The sequence below is a fragment of the Cystoisospora suis genome (assembly GCF_002600585.1).
Source record: "Cystoisospora suis strain Wien I chromosome Unknown contig_1651, whole genome shotgun sequence".
In the NCBI taxonomy this organism is placed as follows: domain Eukaryota; phylum Apicomplexa; class Conoidasida; order Eucoccidiorida; family Sarcocystidae; genus Cystoisospora; species Cystoisospora suis.
This window is the reverse complement of record NW_027154451.1, coordinates 7,196-27,345: the sequence shown is the minus strand read 5'-3', so window position 1 is coordinate 27,345 and position 20,150 is coordinate 7,196. Positions and strand designations below refer to the sequence as shown.

The window sequence follows — 20,150 nt, the reverse complement described above, 5'->3', positions numbered from 1 at the left end:
AGTAGAGACCCACCGGCCTACTGGCCCGCGGTCCACGCACAACACGACACACAATGAAAACGCAATACACCACTCACTACGCCAGAGCCCTCAGCGGCAGGCAACTGCCGCCTCGTAGCACGCACGGCACGACACCTCGCGCGAAGGGCGCCCCAGGCGTTTCAGTCTTGCCTTCTTCGCGGCTACTGCGAGTTGATAAAGAACTTCATCAGGGAATGCGTTTTCATTCTTGTTGTGTACTGGCGTGATACGACAACAGCGAAGGCGAAGGCAAACTCGGGTGGAACCGCGTACAACAATCGTGCTAGCGCGAGAAGTGCGACTGAATGGGACCTGTCCTGATACCGGGTGTGAAAGGTTGGAACCGCTCCGCTGTCAGCTGCGCCTGGACACTGCCTCGCGTTCAAGTGTCGGGATGGCGTCAGATGCCGTGGTGGTTTGTCGTCTACACTTCAAGGCTTGGTTGACACAATGAACGTGTGCAACGTTGCCAGGGTTTTCTTTGTTGGGGTCTCTCACGGGACGCCAGGGTTCTCCGCTCCAGGACGGAACTGAGACAGTGTGTTCGCCTTCTACAAGAAGGGAGGCTGTCAGATTCTGAATGGCAGCGCTCCCGGTTTTGGGTGTAGTAGGAAATCACTGTTCCTGCGGGGTTTCGCGGACAGCTACTGCGACCGTCTGGCGTTCCTGCTGCCCCGCTTTCGAGCCTTCGGCCTGAACAGGTGCATGCCACTGTGGACATCTGGTCTGTTTTGATCACAGGCTGGTAGTCCGGCTTGTCTTCCGGTGTTCTTCGGGATGAATATGAGGAACTGTTGCCACGATTGAACAAGAGGGAGTGGCAGCGGAAACTAGACGGATTCTTTTCTCTTCTTTCCCTCGGAGACCGTCCGCTCCTTGTTCGACGAGAGAGTCAACAACGGAACTCAGATGACGCTAACCCCTGGAAATGGTACCTTCTTTTCTCATCCTCGCTTCTAACAAAGCTTGGGGGGCACAACATGTGATCAATGATTAGCAGTTGCCCCGCATACTCTTGATTGGCGTCATATTTTGAAGAAGAGAGAGATATAACCCGTTAGCACTCTGCCGAAAGACAGTAAGACGGGGTGATAGGTATTTTGCCGGACTGTCCTAGACAGTGGCTGTACAACCTTACGGCAAGCGTCCGCTTCCACAATGCAATGCTGGCTTTCGATGCTCGGTAATACTGGTTTTTTCTGTCTCAGTGACCCCTGGATCTTCGCTTCGTTTCAACGGCACCGAGCCGGTGTTCGTCTGCCGCTCTATGACTTTTTCCGTGGCCACACGGAGGTGAGTGACCTGTCCGCGCACGCTGTACGTCTCATTTGCGCAGTTTCTCGCTCGACTGTTCTTCTTTTCCTTTCTTGCCTCGTCACTCTCTCCTTCCTTTGTTGGATTGTTTCCAGTAAGGGATATCCGGGGTGGCTCTTTGTGTTTCCGGCCGTCTCCGCCCTTCGCTCACTCGTCACTTCTCCGGTGTTTCCCGTTACGACGAGTGCCCTTCACGGAGGAAGCTGAGATGTCAGGGTAGCGACCGTGAGCTTCTTGTGATTGGGAGATTTCTTCTGTCATTCAGTCTGTCATATGCGCTGACATGCAGACTCCAAGAACCTCCAGGACGGTCTGTCTCTTCTTAGCGTAACGGAGGCGACTCCCGTCTCCCTTATCAGTGTCGAAGTCTCTTTCTTCTTCTTACGTTGGATTCCGTTCTTCGATCTTCTGAAGGTCGCTATGAGAGAGTTGCGGCACTCTCCTTGGTCCTTGAGAGGAGGGTTTCTTTCTCCTTTTGTTTTTTTTCTCGTCTGACCGCAGCTGCTTCTCATAGTTGTTTGCTGTCGTTTTCCTTACGGTGTTCGCTTTTCTTCGCCTGGGGTCCTCGTGTCTCATCATAAGCGTCACATTGTCCAAAGGACATGCTGCGGCGGAGATCTGCCCTTTGACGTAAACTCTTCTTTCATCCTGTGTTCTCTAACTCCCCGGTGTACTCGGTACCTCTCTAAGTCTTTCTGTCAAGTTCTTTTCGGTATACTATGTTGTATAGGTTCTTGAGAGTCTTTCAGCCGATTCTTCCTATCGTCTATAGATCCAGAGTTGTTTCTTCGGTTCGTCAATTGATACAGTCGGATCTCAAGGAAAGACGATCGTTCTTCGGTGATTGAGGTGATTCATGACGCCTTGTTGGGTATTTCCCTTGCAGCCGTCTTCTTCTCTTGCTTTTATCTGACGCTAAGGACGGGTCTATTTCAAACAGAGACAAAAATGTCATGAGAGCAGACATCCGATTGATGAGGGGAAGAAGAAAAAGTTGTTTTGAGGTGTTTTCTTAAAGCATGCTATATAGAAACCTATACATCCACAAGGTCTCCTACTACTCTTAAGCCTTATAACGGTGAACCTATCGACTGATGGCATGACCAAGAAGGTTATCTGAATGATGAGAGAGTTAACCTCCAGTTGGTTCTTATCGTCCCTCCGGGGAACGACTGGATAGTAGGAGTTCTCCGGATGAAAGGCAATGGCGGGGATCATCAGACTTGTTTGTATCCGGTTACTTTGTATTTCTGTTTTTTCTCTTTCTCCCTCTCCTTTAAGTAAGACACAATACTAGACGAGGCGGTTAGAGAGGCATCTCCCTCTCTCTCTGTCTCGCGTCCGCTCTTTGAGTCTTGCGGACCCTTCTTTTTGTCCACAATCTCCAAGCCCCCCCTCCCCCCGTTACTCCGAGTGTTAGGAGGACTGCCATTACTACTTCTTTTCCGTTTGTTTTTGAGGAGATTTAAAGGATGAAAACGAGGAGAGGGAAGAAGCAGCCATGAGTGGGAACTAGAGATCAATCAGGAGGAAGACACGGGGCCTTCATATAGCTAGACAAAGCAGATAGAACGCGAGCGATAGTCTTTCTTTTTGATAGATCGGTTGATCCATCCGTGAATAGATAGAATGATAGAAAGAAATCGAGAGATCGATAAAGTGTTTACGGACTTAGTTGTATGCTCAGGGCCAAAGAAGCCTTTCGTGCATGCGGTCCACTTCACGGGGTGTCTCAGCACGTGCTTACCAACATGTCTACTTCTCTACATTTGCCTTTATACATAGGTATGTCTATTATCTATAGGCTGAGGGATGGGGAGGTCGCTCAACAGTCCTCGGTCTTATCTTCACATCGCTTCAATAAACTTACAATAGAGTAGAAGGGATTTAATCTTTCTTCTGTTTGAGAGAATTCTTTATTCTCTTTGTTCATGTCTCAACGGGAGGGAAGAACAGACCCCAGCATCTTTCTTCTTCATACCATCCATCTACCTCATATGTCTGAGCTGGATGCAATCACGCACTTTGCTTCGATAAAAGCGCGGTCGTCCACCAGAGGTTCTCTTTTCTCGCTTCTCCTGTCTGTACTTCTCTCCTCGTCCATAGTCTCTCTACGCTTGTTCCTTCTCTATCTCTCCTCCTCTAGCATTTCTTTCTTCCATTCTCTCAAACACACTACTAAAAGAGAATGACAGGGGCTGTCGAAGGAGAAAGCCCTCTTATTGATAGAGGGGGCGGCGGCTTTGATTTAGCAGAAAGAAGAGAAAGGAATGGCGATTACTTCTCTTCCACATCTGCTGCCTTCTTACATAAGAGAAGTCGAGATGACGGGTGTTTTTGTGATATTAAAGACGAGAGTGGTTTAGGGGGTGCAACTTACAATGGCGGCGTTAGTGATGAGGTGCATCCCGATGAACAACCCCAGCAGCGCATCATTCTACTGAAGAATCTCCCGGCGGATCAATTTCCGAGAAGCTATCATGGTGTCTCCGGAGAAGAAGAAGAGGACGAAAGCTTCAAAAGGAAAGGGAGAGAAGGTAAGGGTCTATCCCTATTAGGAGGAGGGAAGTGGAGCAAAGAAGGTCGTAGTGATAGTCATAGGAATAGTTCGTCTAGTAGTGGTTTGTATAGAGCTAGTCAAGTATGGATAGAGGAGAGAGGACACGGCGAAGAACCTTCAGGAAGGCTAGTTGTCGGCAAGACGTATCTTCAGCCAAGGGACGAAGGACAGGTAGGAAAACGTAGCGAAGAAGACGATCATAAAGAGAATCTCAAGATACGAGAGAAAGATGATGGTCTTCTACGTATAGGTGAATTACTAGAGGAGACTCGAGATGAAGAAGAAGAAGATCAAGAGGATGAGGGAGAACAAGACGACTATAGAAGAAGGGGGGGAAGTCATGAAGAGAGGAATTGCAATGAACATCTAGACAACCAGCGTCAAGAAGCAGGAGGGGGGGGCGGAATGAATCCCATTGAAGTTTTCGATAGTCCGCCATATCAACGAAGTTCTCATGAACGTCAGATCATCCTTGTCTTTTGCTTGATGTTTGTCTTGGAGATCTTTGTGAACTTCGATTCGGGGGTGGTGCCTGCTATTCTTGCAACCCTTCAAGAACAATTCAATATCGATGGAGCTGCTGCGGGTCTCCTAGGATCTTTACCGTATATAGGCCTTGTGGCGTCAAGTCCCTTTGTAGGGAGAGGCTTAACAACTTTCTCACCGAAGTGGTTTTGCTTCATCACCATGATCGTGAATTTATTAGCAACGGGGCTCCTAGGTTTAGCCTACTTCAAATGGATGCTCTTTCTATCTAGACTTCTTATCGGCTTAAGCCAATCAGGCTTCTCTATATATGCGCCGGTATGGGTGGATCAGTTCGCTCCAGCTGAACAGCTCACTCTATGGATGGGACTCGCACAAGGAGGCGTCGTTGTCGGGACAATGGTAAGCAAGAAAGAAAGAAGTATTATTCATCAAGCAGGGCAAATGATGAAGATCATACATTTAGAGTTAGGGAGATTCAAGAGAGACAGATACATAGATCCACGATACAACGGCAGATTCAAGATATATAGATAGGTTCAAGATAGATAGGTTCGAGGTAGATAGAGAGATAGTTAGCTAGATAGATAGATGGATAGATTCGAGATAGATAGGTAGCTAGATAGATAGATAGGTTCGAGATACAGGGATCGATTCAAGATAGATGTAGAAGGAATCCTTTACGTACTCGAATTCAGAACTGAGAAGGGAGAGAGAAAGGGGGGAGAAGAAGGTGAAGGAAAAGGAGAAGGAAGAGGGTAGTACTTTCCTCTCTTGTTCTCCTTTTCTTCAGATATAAGAAGGTGATGATGTTGTTCTTTTTTTCTTTTCAGTCTCTTCATGGATGTGTATATACAGCATCTAGGTATCTCTTTGCAGTGTGTGTATAGACTCTGTTTGTCTTTTGAGGTAGATGAAGTGTATGTGTTTGGTGTATATAACTATGTTGCTTTCTTTCACCCTATTCAAAGAAGAGCAACGAAAATTCGACCTTTTTACCATTCTACTATCTCATCGTGTCCCTAGTGAATTATCCCAAGTTTTCGTCTTCTTCTTTCTCTCTATCTCTCTGTTACCTTCACGCACACATGTTTTTTCATAACTTCTTTGTTTCATTTCCACAACCAGTGCCCCCTCTCCCTTCCCTTCTTGTTCTCAATGTCCTGTCTCATATCTCTAGGCTGGCGGTACTCATGTATGTAGAGATATTTTTCTAGATAGATAGTAGGGATCGAAATAGACGTGTATATGTGTGTTGACAAGAGACTGGTGATAGAGAAGAAGGCCAAAGGCGCACAGACTGCACACTCTTTTACATACACAGTTGATGAATGGATAGGATGAATTTGGATGAATGAATCTTCTTCTCAGTCAGAAGAAAAGACAGACTACGTCTCGATGGCTTTTCTCCTTTTACCTAGGCATGCATGTTCTCTTTATCATTTCAAAGGTGCTGAAGATCTATGAGAGGGTGTACCCTCTCATATGGAGAAAGAGCATTCCACAATAGAAGAGAAAGGACCTCTTCTTCTTCTTCATCTGATGTAAACAGTCAAAACACCTTAGCGTGAGCTACCTTGTTCTCCTTCTCACTTCATAGACAGTCACGTAGATCGAGGGGTGTGTAGGTAGGTAGATAGATAGATAGGGAAACTTGCGTTCGTGTCTTCTATATTCTGTCGTACTTTATCTTGTTTCTCTATCTTCTTTTTTTTCTTTCTTCTTATGCCCGTTTTTCTTTCTCTTTCAGCTAGGGTGTGTCATTGCGGGTTCCTTTGATACGGCACAAAGAAATGGAGTAGAGGGATTGAGCTGGAGATATGCTCTCCTTATCCAAGCGATCTTTCTCTTTCTTCTTCTCTCGATATGGTTGTTTCTTCCTCGTCGATTTGTCGATATCAACATGAAACCTCAGGTAAGGAAGAAAAATGACTATCTATCGACCCCCTTCTCCTTCTTCTGCATTTCTTGCTTCTGGCCCTGGAGAACTGCATAGGAGTAGGACTTCTCCTTTCCGTGTATGCACTCTTAGAACACACAAAATCTCCTATCCTCTCCAACTCTTGAGTATGTGTAGGTATCTACTATGGAAATACCTCCTGTCTACAATATATAGATATATGTAGACGAAGAGAGACAAAGGAATTTTGTATAGACAGGGAGTCTATTCCTGCATATATGAGATGGATCGGAGCTTTATCAGGGGGGGTGGTTTTCTTGTTGCGGCTTTCTGATAGATAGGAGGACAGAAGGAAGAGCAAGCTCCAAGCGATTGAAGAAAGGGGTTGATAAGTGTCTATTTTTAGTGGGACAAGAAGAGGCGGAGAAGCAAGCCAGATTTTCTCAAGTCGGAATACTCGTGCATTTCGAACAACTAGCAGTTTTCGTTGCGCGGGAGTGAAGTGCTAGAGGGAAGGGTGTGAAGGCTAGGGTCTAGTTATGACGACGGAAAAGCGGAAGGTTAAGTATACATACACATCCATAAACATAGATATCTATGTGTAGATCTGGTTCTACGTATGTAAAAACTGAATGTACATACACCGCAAGTATGAGGCGCATAAGGCCACACACACTCTTCCCCTTGTACATATTAGAAGTCCACTTCATACCTATGCGGAGCGCCTGTGTATTGACATTAACTAGTGTTTCTCTTCTTTTGCGATTTGGTTGTCCTAAGGAAAGAAATTCAAGTGACTTCGCGAAACTTCTCATGTGTGTTAAGTATCTCAGGTAGGGGATGGCATTTTGTTTTGCTTCGAGTGTACATACATCTCTGTGTTCCTTGCTTTCTTTTTTCTCTTAGGCTCTGCCTTCTCCTCCTACTGACGAGGAAGAAGAAGAGGCTGTAGCTGAGACAGCTGCATGTTCGGCTGTAGGTACACATGATCGTCATAAGGATTTTGAAGGACTGAATAAGGAACACACAGCATCCGATGAAACGATGGCAACGCTCTTTGATGGAAGGCCGACGGCGACAACCCATCCGTTGCAGTCTGTGAGTCATAATAAAGTCGGGAAAGAAAGCGAGGGAGACACAGGAGACCTCGAGAGAGGTGGCCGAGATGTTTCTCCTCGGCCCTTCTTTGGTGTCCCTAGTGAGGGACATGATCAAGTTGCTGGTGTAAGAGTGAAGAAGCGAGTCGATTCAATCCCTTATGAGTCTGGTACTCTATCTCTTCCACAGATAGCTCGTTTTACAGAAGATGAGCTCAGAGAGATGAGTTTACTGGCTGAAGACAAAGGAGGAGGAGGAGACAAGACACGTGCATCTTCTTCTGGAGGTCTTGATGACGTCTCATCAGAGGGAGGAGACAACCAGACAGAAAGAGGAAAAGTCTCGGTGGTGTCTCCCTTACCTTCGATACCACCTCATACAGCTAGACGAGGAGACGGGGCCGATGACACACGGACACGAGGAAGAGAATCACGTCGATTGTCTCTTGGCGCTGTCTTTCATCATCCTGTTGTCATCGGCAAGAGAATCCCACACACAAATGAAGAAAATGAAGAAGAAAGAAGAGATGGTGGCGCAGGGGGGCTAGGAGGAGGAGGAGGGCGAGGTCATCGGAGATCGAAGCTTCATAGCACAGAAAGCTTCTCATGTGATAGTAAGGAATGGACATCTACATAGATCTCATTCAGTCCTCCGCTCATCTTCCCTCCTCATCATCTTTAGCTCCGTCTCGACGTTTTTTGCTTCTCTCTTTATTCCACCAATTTAGATAGGGAGGAAAGGTAGAAGATGTCGCTCAAGATGGAATTCCTGTGAGGCTTGTTTGTCACGAATGCGGAGAAGCGGGAGCCTAGTGATGCAAAAGAGATCGACCAACTGTATGTACCGTGTACTTCTCAGAGACTAATACATGAAAGGAAGAGACCACATTCATTCTTTTTGAATGGAAAAGTCTTGCCTATTTGGGGGGAAGCACTAGCAGGCATGGCTTGAGTCTAGACCATAGACTCAAGCCATGTCTGGGATCTTGGGCTTTACGGAGTAGGGGGAGCTTCACGTATGGAGGTGTGTATGTATATGTGTATGTATCTATGTTTATGCAAGTATTTCCATCTATCTTTCCATCCATTTGTTTGTCTTTATCTGTCTGTCTTCAATCTATCTGCGACCTATATCTGCCTTCTCCGGGAGAGATCCACAGGTAACCCTGTTGGTGTACGTGCAGTGCAGCTACGTGTTCTTTGTGTAGTTTGATGTATATACAGCATTGCACGAACGAATACAAGAGACGTCATCCTGTTCTGGGTATCAAAGGAAGTGCTTGAGGAGAGTTTTTATCTTCTATTTCCCGCTTGTTGTTCTCATCACCGGCTGTATAGACACCTGGCTGCCTAGGCCTCCCTCTGCCTTGCTCACTCCGCTCCTTCATTCTCTCTTTTTCCTTTGTTTTTATTTCTTACCTTCTCTTCTTTCTCTCTGATGAAATCTCATGTCTCCCATCTGTCTACTTTCCTTCTTCTTTTCTTTTTCTCTTCAGGTCTTCCTCAATTTCGTAAAGAGCTTATCTCGAATCTTCTTCCTCTCGATTTCATCGCCACATCTCCGACCTTCACCCGTCGATCATGCCTAGCAAGGCCTGGCCCAGCGCCTGGGAGTCTAACAGCAGCAGCAGCGGCGGCACCGGCAGGAGGAGGACGTTATCCTTCTCCCCGTCGGGCCGATCCTTTTGTGAGTGGGCAGACGAGCTCTTCTTCTTCTTCTTCCTCACCAGGGAGCTTATCGAGACCTCTGGGAGATATTCAGCCAACCGGAGCCAGTTTTTTAGATCCATCTGATAGCCACTCAGCTAGCGCCGCTTATGGCAACCACCCATCTCTTCCTCTTTCTTCTTCTTCTTCTTCTCATCGTTTACAACAGACTCCTTCACATCACTCATCTTTACTTTCGTCAAATGACAATGAACTGACCACCGTCTCCCGCCTAGGTCCACCTCCGTCTTCATCTACGAGAGGAAGGAATGGTATGCTGCGAGGAGAAGGAGATGATGAGACCTTCCTGAAAGCGTCTAGAGACATGCCCTTCCCAGGAAGGGAAAGAAGAGGTCTAAGTTGCCCTCCATCAGATAATGGAGATGCCACAACCCTCATGATTCCTTCTTCTTCCTCCTCTTCCTCTTCGTCTTCTTCATCTTCTCAAGCCCCTCCTCTTCCTGAGACATGTCGAGATGTCTCTTCACCTCCTCGTCGACAACAGAAACCCGGTTACCAGGGTGCATTACCCCCAGGCTTTCTTTCGATTAATCTGCCAGGGATTGGGCGGAAGTCTCGTATAGACTCGAATTCAAAGACACCAAGAGGAGAAGGTCGAGATGTCTCCTCTTCTTCTTCTTCTCAGCCTCGGCGTGTGTCGATTGATGAAGCAAGCGTTACAGGAGGAGGAGGAGGTGTGGCAGGTGTCGGCAATAGTGTAGGGAATGCTCATAACTATACACGTGGGTCGTCAGGTGTAAGTGAAGTGCAATATCAAATGACATTCTTCACACCTCATTCCACGACACTTGCCTTTGAAGCCTTCAATTGGGCTGCTGGCACAGCTGATCCTCTTCTCCTAGTCCGTACGGATGGTGTCGCTCCTCCTCCTCCTGGTCCGCCTGTTTCTTCTTGCGCGGGTTTGCCTTCTTCTTCTTCGTCTTCTCGGCCAGGAAATCAGTACCTCGTGGGGCCGTCTACAGGAGTTGAAGAACAAGGAAGAGGTTACCGCAATGGGGGAGGTGAAGGACGAGAAATGACGAGAGTGTCGATACCTGATATAGGTGGAGTTGGGGGTGGTGTGACATCTCAGCATCGTCGTAGATCCACTGCTTCTTCATCTATGTCTGAAGATGCCCATGTAGGGACAGTAGACACATCGAGAGGTAAAAACGGAGGAGGAGGAGGAGTCATCTTCCTTCCGCATGCTCCTCCCCCTCGAGGGAGTTTCTATCTCTTAGGGGGGGGGGGTGGCAAAGGAGCAAGAAGAAGTTTAGAGCTTGGCGGTAGTAGTAGCACCGGCAAAGGAAGACTCGGAGAAGCAACACCTGGAGGTCAGGGTGACCAAGGACTCTCATCAAGACCTCCTGGGAAAACCGTCGTCTCTAGTGAGGAAGATGAGAAGACGAAGAAGAAGAACATAGCAGGGCATGAAAGTTCAGCGAACGTCGAGCAGGATTCTCAGCAGCAGAATGGAGAGATGACAAAAGAAGGAAGAGAAGGAGCATGGAGAGGATCCAAGGAGAAAGAAGATGAGAAGACGAAGAGACCCCCAAAACAAGAGAAAGAAGAAGAGCAAGAACACCACCCCATTCAGTCTTCATGGGATCAGCAGTATCTCCGAGAATATGACGACCAACAGAAAGGCAGACGCCGAAGTTCTGCAACGAGTAGTAGTGGGACAGGAGGAGGGGGAAGAAGAATCACAGCGTTGGTCCCAGCAGGAGGCGCAGTCGAATTTGATCTAGTAAGAAAGAGAGAAAGAAACAATAAGGAAGCAAAAAGAAGGGAAAGACACCTTCTCAAGTGTCTTCACAAATGTATCACGCCACCCCGTATGCAGACTGGGACATACCTGTCTTCTCTTCATCTCGTCCTTCGTACAATGAGGTGATAGAGTGTCGATGCAATGAAAAGCCTTTTCTGTGAGAAGACGGCTTGATGGAATTTCCCTAATAATAGCGGACGATCAAGGAAGAGTCACGGTGAATAGCCGAGTTCCTCTTATACTATTCAGTCTTCTTTTCTTTCGCCCTCTTGTGCACGGAGGGTGCTTTCTGTGTCTTCTTCTTCAGTTCGTTCCCTAGCTTTCTACGAGAGATTTGCCTAGAAAGAAGGTTCAGTGTGTAGAGTTAAGCACGGAGGTTATGCTGTCTTTCCTTTTTTTCTTTCTTTTATCTCATCATTTGAAAGATAATGGGGGAGAAAAGTATCTCTTTGACTTAATGGAGGGGATGAGTAGTAGGAGTAGTATCTCTCTACCCCTTCATCTATCTTCATTGTAGGTGTGCATCCCTTCATCTATCTATCTATCTATCCAACTATCTATTTATCTATCTATCTATTCTTCATCTACTCATCTGTCTTTGATCTACCTATCTGTTTACCTATCTTCAATCTACCTCTGTATCTCTGACGTAGCTGTCCATCTTTAAAATATCTCCAATCTAAATATCTCGATCTTTTTGTGTACATGTTTAGAGAGAAGAGTGATTTGGGCTCCTGTTGTGTATGGACAGGATCAGGAGGGCAGAGGAGTAGGAGGAGCAGCCGAGGCCCTCACAGTCGCTCCAAGGACCTTTGGTGTATGGCAGTCCATCTCCATCCTCTTCGAGTAAGTCATACGCCACACATCAGTCAGGCAATCTGTCTATCTATTCATATATCTATCTATCTTCAACTACTACATATCTTTCATTTTGCCTAATCTTTGTATCTTCAATCCGTCATACTCTATCTTCAATTGATCGCGGTCTGTCTCTCTTCAGTCTGTCTCTCTTTGCTGTATGTATCTCACAACTTTTAAGTCGCGTGAGAACTCCGCCTCCCCTAGTGTTTGCGGTCTCCCCTCTTGCATTCTTACCTCGACTTTAGCTCTTCCTCTTACCAGGGAGACAAAAGAAGTTCTTTTTCGTGTCTTCAATCGTATTCGAAGCTTCCTTCTTTTGATTCTCTATGTGTGTGTATTACAGGAGTCCCGTCTATGTTTGTGTTACCATTGCTTTATGCGCTCTCTTCTTTGAAGTGACGGCCATCCAATTCTGGTCTATCACTTACTTTCAGCAAGAGCTTAAGGTAAAAAAGGCATAGATCTTCTTCTCTTCCCACTCCAACACCGATCTAGCGTGTATACACATCTATTTAGATACAGAGAGATGTACAGATTGCTTTCTGGAGGTACGTTTCTTCTTCTGTGCCATGGGAGTCCATGCAGAGACGTATCCATCTATTAATGAAGAGGTGGTGTTGCGGTTCATGTTATTTTCAATAGACTTGTATGTCTTGCTGTATGTAGATCTAGATCTAAGCGTGTGTGAAGGCATCTTTTCAAAATGTGTTAGATACAGTACTGGTCAGGCATTTCGCTTGTAAGTATGGGAGATGAAGCAACTGTGGACGGCTTCTCTTTTTCTTCTCTTCGGGGCTCTTTTTCGTCTTTACGGGAGTGAAGGTTCTGTTTGGTGCGCCTGCTTAAAGATAGATAGACAGATAGATCAAAGATAGTTCAAAGATAGATAGATTCGTAATATATACGGCAATTTCTTTGTGCCTACGTGGTTACTTGCACAACATTTCTTAGGCTTTTCTATCAGGTAGGTTTCCTCAGCAGAACAGATAGCAGCCCGGTGTAGTGATTGGAGTCTTGTTAGAAAACACATTGTCTCTCCTTCTCTTGGGTGATCTAAGAGTAAAGAAGTTACAGGGACGTAGCCACGGAATGGGCTAGGAGTAGTAGGAGTAGTAGGTAGGTTTCTTCTCTTCTGTGCGAATCCCCGCTACTTTTCCTTCTCCTCCTCTTACTCGTATCTTCATCTTTTTACGTATATCTTCTTCGTTATCACCGCGTGTTTGTTTTCTCTCTTTCTTCCTGGATTACCAACCCGATGAACGACGTCTACTCATCAACTCCGTAAAGCAGTCCTTCCTATTCTAGAGGATCGGTCTCCCTTCTTCATCTTCTTGCCTTTAGGTTCCTGGAGCCCAAGTTCTTGTTGCTTTCAACGCGACCGCGGCGACAGCTCCGATCTTGGGGGTTTTAGCAGGGGGGTGGTTTATTGACTATGTTGGGGGGTATAAGAATGAGAGAGGCATGATGAAGACCTTGATGATCTTAGATTTCTGGGCTCTGCTCTGTCTCTTCTTTGGTGTATGTGCCTGCTTTGTACGTCACTTCATTGTGATCATCTGCTTTATCTGGTGTATCCTTTTCTTCGGGGGAGGGATTCTACCTGCCGCCACGGGCATTGTTATAGCTTCGGTTCCTCTTGAAGTTCGAGCATTCGGCAGTGGTTTCTGTATGATGATCTATAACGTCTTTGGCTATGTCATCGGAACGCTTGTACCAGGAGCCATCATACAAGCTGCTGGACTCACGTGGGGAATGAGAGTAAGGAGGAGCCCCCATTCTTGGCGATCTGTTTGCGACAGCCCATCTCAATCGTCTTCTTCTTCTTCTCTCGGTCTGAGTCTTTCGTCTTCTCTCTCCTCTTATAATGGTTCAATGTTTAGGTTTCTTTCTGAAAGCTATAGCATAGGAGATCTCTCTCTAGTAGGATAGGATTTCTCTCCCTAGTAACTAGAGGACAGGAGGTCTTTTTCTAGGGAGTTATGAAGGTTGTGACACAGCATACATCCCACTCTCTGTTCTCTCCGCTGTTTCTTCTGGTATTTCAACAAGTAAAATTATTTGCACAAAGGGCTGGTCTGTGTATGCAGCCACGTATACGTTGTTCTCTCACGTGCGTCTAAAGACGTTTCGTCTATGTGTCTGGTGTCTTGCCATGTTGATGTGTATGTACACCTTGAAAGGGATGTAGATGTGTGGACGTTTCATTCCTAGGTTATACGAACGTTGTTAGAAATCTCTTCTACGTACACACATTGATAGCTGGGTATGTGAGTGTATACATAACGATTTGTAACTACACAGGATACGGAGTTACGCTTTCCTGTCGAGTGGATGGGCTGCAGTCATCTTTCCATGTGGTTCGCTTCAGTTACAATTTACACTACTAGTGTGGTTAGGCACCACTCTCTCCAGTATTCACTCGACGTCGATACATTCCTCCATGTAGAGAGGGAGTGAGAGAAACAGAAGGTGTAGGCACCCACACAGAGAAGGTGTAAGCACCACACATACTCCTTATAGAGATCTTCTCTCTTCTCTAGGGTGTGTCACACGCACGACACCCTCCCCTCTTTCCTCTTAGGAGATAGAGGACTCATACCAGAAGTTCTCAAGAACTTCTTCGGTTCATTTCATCAGCTCTTGCCATGTTAAGCGACTTCACTTCGCTCCCCCCCCCCCNNCCCCCCTTCCTCATGGTACGTGGAGCTATAAATGCGTGTGACTTCCTGTCTATGTGATGATGTCCGGTTTTTATCAGGTTGTTTTTCTTTGGTCGATCTTTGGAGTCTCTGGACTTGGCGCAGCAGCTTTTGTTGTATGGCGTCTACGAATTAAGCCAGCATATGTCTCATATGAAGAACAGCTGTCTCCTCAAGAGAAAGATGATGGACGACTCGTTCAAGAAGACTTCATGTTAAGACAGAATTGAAAGAAACAACGGAAAGAACGATCGCTTTCTTCCTCCGTGTAACAAGACCAGGACTGACTGAGAGTGACCATGCGAGTAGTGGATGGACGGCAAAGTTCTTCGCATTCCCTTTTAGAGAAGATTTCATGAGGCGATCTACCAGGTGGACCTGTTCGTATCACTCAAAACAAAGTAGGATGCAATGGAACAGAAGAATCAAAGGCCTCAGTCATATCATGCTTACATGTAGATATCTATAGAGATACATGGACAACGTTTTGTGGTCAAAGGGACCAAAAGGGGATTCGGCTATCATGTGTCTCGTCTTTTCGACACGATAGCCTATCTATCTATCTATCTTATCTATCTATCTATCAAGGTTGAGTTGAACGGGGAGAGCGAAGGAGGGAGGGCAGGTCAACAATGCATTGATTTCTTGTACCTTTATTTGTCTTTCGTTCTTTCCTCAATGATTCTGGGCTGGATAGAAGAAAGGGCAGGGAGCCAAATGGAGGTATAGCTTTCTTTCTCCCTTCTGGTGTTAATTATCTCCCGCCGGATGAGAAAGGGAGCATATCTGTCATCTCTTCTCTTCTCTTCGACTGAAGATTTTTCTGTCTGTCTGCGAAAACCACGCCAAAGACGATGAGAAGGCGCCAATTGCGTGTGGTTGTTCCCTTTGTTCTTTTGCGTTTTCGTCCAATGAGAAAAACGTTTCCATTTCTTTGTCATCTTTCCGAGACAGCAGTTTTCTTTTTTGTCCTCTATGTGGAGCGGTGATTGCTGGTCGGAATGAAGACCGAAGCGAAGGCAAGCGGAGGGGCAGATCTTCTGCGAGTTATCTTAAAACGAGGGTTTGGTGGGTGGGGGACTGTCTATCTATCTGTCAGTCTTACCTGTGAAGCAATCCAGTACAAGCAACGAACTAATTAGTAGATTGATGTACACATATATACATAGAGATGTATACATCTGCAGATATGTATGGAAATGGCTGGGGTGGGATAAATGCTGCCGTAGATGGTCTTCGAGCGAAGATTTCTTCTTTAGTTCCACGCACTTCAGTTTTTTTCGTTTCATCTATTTAGATAAAGGATGGTAGTTTCTTTGTCGTATAGACATGAAACAGCCTTCTCCCCTCACCTCCGAGTGTTTCTTTTCTTCGTCATGCATGACGTGGTTGGTCCTCGTCGCAGCACCCCTTGGGATGCGGGGTGACTGGCTGGCTATCACCCACCCCTATTGTCAGTCTACCGCGTAGCTGTAGATGTTTTTTGTTTTACGACGACGTGATTTTCTTGGAAAATAAAACTACTGTGATGATAAAAATCTTGTTCCTGGTACCTCGTTGAATGTGCGAGACTGAATGATTGTGGAAAGAGAAAACCTTCTCCGTATCAGGCTCGACACAGCATGGAAGACACGGACGACAGGCAAATGTCTTCTGTTTTCGACGGAGGGACCCCATCATGTTGATGGGACAAATTGCGACGCGCTATGCATTTGGTATTACCAGTGACGGGGCGTATTTGAGTTGCTCACGAACATCTGCGCAACTCACGTCAAGGAAAAATGGACTCCTCTTTCCGGTGTTCTCTCTGGCAACCGGCGAAGTCCCTTCTTTTCCGTTCGGTGCGAACACTGAAAAAACACACCGCCTTCTTACAACGGCAAGGTAGTGGCGGCGAGTTCGTACCTACAGCTCGTCTTCGTGCACCATGGATACCGACTCATGGATAATGAATGGTATGATTGAGAAAAGGAAAACGGCGAAGGTCGACGGGAAACCACTTCGCTTAAACATAGGACAGAAAAGACTGTGTACTGGAGCAAAAAGATGATCTAACTACTATTCCTCCGCAATAGTCCACAAACGGCTAACCCAAGTTCTCTTTTCTTGGACAGCTAACAGCGCTGACGGGTGATCATCATGTCAGGCAATGAGTGAGGAAGTCGACTGAAAGAGCCTTTGCCCATGCGCTCTTACGTCATGGAGAACAAACAATCGACACAAAATAAGTCAGACTTAGCCCACCCGGCCAAGGAATATACTGAGCCAACCTTATTTCAAAGAACGTCACTTGTACCGCCGCCGCAGGGTGAAAACGGCCCTAGAGGCAAGCCTTGTGAAATCCATTCCTGAAATGTAGGAAGGATGTAGCCTGTATGGCTGATTGTCTGCAGACCACAGCGATTGAAGTCTTCAGTGGAACCTGCGTGAGATCAAGTTCCGCTCGCTGTTATACCGCAAGTCCCCGGCAGTAACAGCGGAGACCGGCTTTCCTGAAAAAGCAAGGGAACGAAAGCAACCAACCAGGAACGCCCGCTGAAAGACACATCCGCAAAAACAGCGTGTGCGCTTGAGGGGAGGCACCTGTCTTCCCCGACGAAAATACGTTCAAAGTCATTCAAGAACTCCAGCTTCCTTGGCGGTACACATGACGAAATGCCAAGTTGGCACGCCCGTTGCTGCACGGACAGACGTATTCACGCGATAAGCGAAGCAGCTCACATACAGTAAAGCGGTGCCACCACTAGAAATACCGTTCTCTGTTCCACTCTTCGTGTCCCATCACCGATGAAACCTGACTGGTCCGCGTTGTAAAGAAATACGGGAGGGCGGGTTGACAGCTTTCCGCCTCCTTCGCCTGAGCCGTCCACTGCTCTGCATTGCATTCCCTGTCGAGACGATGTCCTCTAGCGCACACTCGAATCGTCACTGCCTAGATCCGACAAGCTCATCGACACTGAGACCAAGCTCTTGCCCACACCCTGGCACCCCCTTTACTATGGCAGAAGCTCGGACCACATACCTAACTGTCGACTAGAAAGAGTACGACCCTCGTTTCCGGTTCGGTCCGTTGACGGTCCTCTAGGAGCAAGGCATGCAAATGGCCCTCAACAAGCTGGGTCCGTGAGAGAGGCCTTGGAGAATTGGGGCGAGTCCAAGAAGAAGCAGATAAAAAACCCGCAAGTAGACCAGCTGCAAAACCTGCCGGACCGCTCACACAACCTGCTCGCTGCGACAGTTGTGCCGCCTCTGTCTGGCCTCCGGGGATTTCGGGGATGTCGGGTGGTGTAGTGTCTAGCCCTGTTTTCACTGGACTACGCGCCCTGTCACGTTTGCCAGGTTTGGACGATTTGCCTATCTTCAGCCAACGAGACCGCCAGTCCTTCTTCTCCCCGTCTTGCGGCGTGGAGGACGCACTCAGATCGGGTGCTGCAGGGGTGCGCGTTGCCGGCAGAACTGGGGCCTCCTCGTGCTTTGTGTGCGACCTAAGTGGAAGATGTTTCTTGAAAGAAAAAGCCTCCTTGGTACTAGCGGAGGAACGCGAAGCCGGTAGCGAGGACTCAGCCGTCTTCGTCGCATGGCTGCCGCTCAGCGGAGCGGAAGCCGCGGAAGACGGGGGCTCCCCTTGCTTTGGCTGAAGCCTCTGTGGCAGATGCCTCGCCACAAATGAAGTCCCCTTGCTACTTGGTGGGCGAGAAGGAGGCGGCGTTGGGGGAGGCGGAAGGCGGGGTTCTGACGGGGCCTCCGTCTGCTTTGAGTGAAACCTTTGTGTCAGATGTTTCGCCACGAAAGAAGTCGCCTTACTATTTAAAGGGCGAGGAGGAGGCAACGGAGGGGGGGGTGGGGGCGGGGGAGCTATCTTACCCGTGTGACCGTCTGTCAGCGGAGTGGAAGTTGCCACCGGGGCTGTCGGGGCTGAGTTTTTCCTGAAGCGGTCCAGAAACGGCAGCTTCAAACGTAACTTACCTCCACACACCGTGACAAGAAAACCGTATGCGAGCGCCGCCAAAACCACCCTGGAAGCAACCCAACCGATGCCCCGCAGCACCTTTGCCTTCCAGGAACTCGATGTGTGACTTCTTTTCCTCGGGTCCGCCGCTGTCAAACACAGTACGACAAAGAAGGTACCCTACGCTAGTACCCAGCTCCTGTCTCCACCACTTGGGAGCGCCAGTTGACAGTAGTTACCCTAGCCCGATTCCTTGAGACATGGACTACAAGCTTTCAACAGATATTTGACAAGAGTCCCGGAATGCAGTCGCCACACCCCATGGAGAGAGGACAGGCGGGAAAGGCAATACGAATCTGAACCCTGCACCACATCCACAGAGACCCGTATGCGCTCAAGTGCACGGGCAACATCCGTCGAGGGCGACAAACGCCGCTAGCGTCCTACATCCATGAGTAAGAGACCATCCAGCCGAGAGACGATTCCGCGATCCTTACTGCACGTACTGTCGCTTCTCCACACACCAAAGGGTGGAGAAACGTGTGTGGAAGCAAAATCAAAACTAGAAGCCCTTGCTCGCTAAAACTAGGACGCTGGTGGCAAAGGAACAGACGCAAGGTACCCAGTGCAATTCCTTCTTTTACCATTCCACGAGACGAGCCTGTCAACCCGGGCGCAACGGAGCACAACTGGCGCTCCCTTGTCTTTTCTCTCGAGAAAGCAAGGGTTCGAGCCTTGAAGGATCTGCCGAACAAATAAGGCCTGTGCTCGCCGCGGGCCTGTGAAATTGCCGAGGAAAAGGAGATTTTTCTCTCCATTGAAGCCGGATAAAAGGTGATGCACCTTGTGTGACCCCTTCTCCACAAACGACAGTTTGGCCTTGAGCGTCAGCACACCGGCCCTGTCTGAGGACAAAACTTCCACTTCCTGAATCCGAACAGGAACGGAGAAGTCGGGGGACTGGAACTCTGAGGGTAGGCAGAAAGAAAGAAGATGAGCTACCGATCTGAAAGCATGTTTGCTGTCACGACGGCCACCAGAATGGAGAAGTCCGGGGACTAGAACTCTGATGGTACGCAGAAAAGAAAGAAGATGAGCTACCGATCTGAAAGCATGTCTGCTGTCACCGAGACTACTTGACTTCACCCCGGCTGAAGTGCCGCACCCCGCAAGTCCTCAAGGGAGTACCAACTGACAGCGCGTGGTTACGCGGCGCACAACATAACGTAAACAAGCCTGGGTTCAATGTGAGAGCCCTGAAATCGTACAATAACGAAAGATGCAGGGAACCGGGCTGGTATAACAGCGCAGCTTCAGACTGTCGCACACCGAGTACGCGGCTGCCAGGAAGCCCCCGGACTATGCGAGGGGAGAAAGCGCGGGCAGATTCCAAACAAGAATGACAGTCAGTCTCCGGCTTACTTGGCAACTGGGAGACCGCGTCGTCCGAGAGGGGAAAGAACTTGGGCGCGCTGCCTGCAGCGATGCACGCTAGGACACCTGCATCGCCGACATTGAGTACCCTGTCTGCAGGGACCTGCACATCCACTTGAGCATCCTCCAGCAGGAACGGCGCCCCGATAGTCCCTCCTGAGACTCCGAGGCTCTGAAATTTGATGGATGAGCCGTGCTCACCTCCTTCCTTGGACTCAATTGTGGCGACAGTGAAGAGGCCGCCTGTAAAACCCACCGCACATGCCTAGATTGAAGCAAGAGATCACTTCAGTCCGAGCGCAAGTGAACGACACGTACAACCAGCCGGCGTGAACGCAAGACACGACGGAGACC

The 20,150-nt window shown here is 47.9% G+C and overlaps 2 protein-coding genes across 2 annotated transcripts; one reads left to right on the top strand and one right to left on the bottom strand.

Moving 5' to 3' along the window:
- The first annotated feature begins 899 nt into the window (after positions 1-899).
- CSUI_003646 (major facilitator family protein) lies at positions 900-16,056 on the top strand. Its single transcript, XM_068063842.1, has 9 exons — positions 900-1,314; positions 1,625-4,783; positions 6,132-6,296; positions 7,188-7,992; positions 8,875-10,832; positions 11,605-11,699; positions 12,058-12,160; positions 13,056-13,472; positions 14,473-16,056. The coding sequence occupies exons 2-9, from the start codon at positions 3,524-3,526 to the stop codon at positions 14,641-14,643; spliced, it is 4,974 nt and encodes a 1,657-aa protein (XP_067924181.1). The 5' UTR covers positions 900-1,314; positions 1,625-3,523; the 3' UTR covers positions 14,644-16,056.
- A 78-nt stretch (positions 16,057-16,134) lies between these two features.
- CSUI_003645 (uncharacterized protein) lies at positions 16,135-20,145 on the bottom strand. Its single transcript, XM_068063841.1, has 4 exons — positions 19,998-20,145; positions 19,007-19,553; positions 17,460-18,511; positions 16,135-16,905 (listed from the first exon to the last, which is right to left on the bottom strand). Exons 2-3 carry the CDS (start codon positions 19,178-19,180, stop codon positions 18,365-18,367), a joined length of 321 nt encoding a protein of 106 aa, XP_067924180.1. The 5' UTR covers positions 19,181-19,553; positions 19,998-20,145; the 3' UTR covers positions 16,135-16,905; positions 17,460-18,364.
- Between the last annotated feature and the right edge of the window lie 5 nt (positions 20,146-20,150).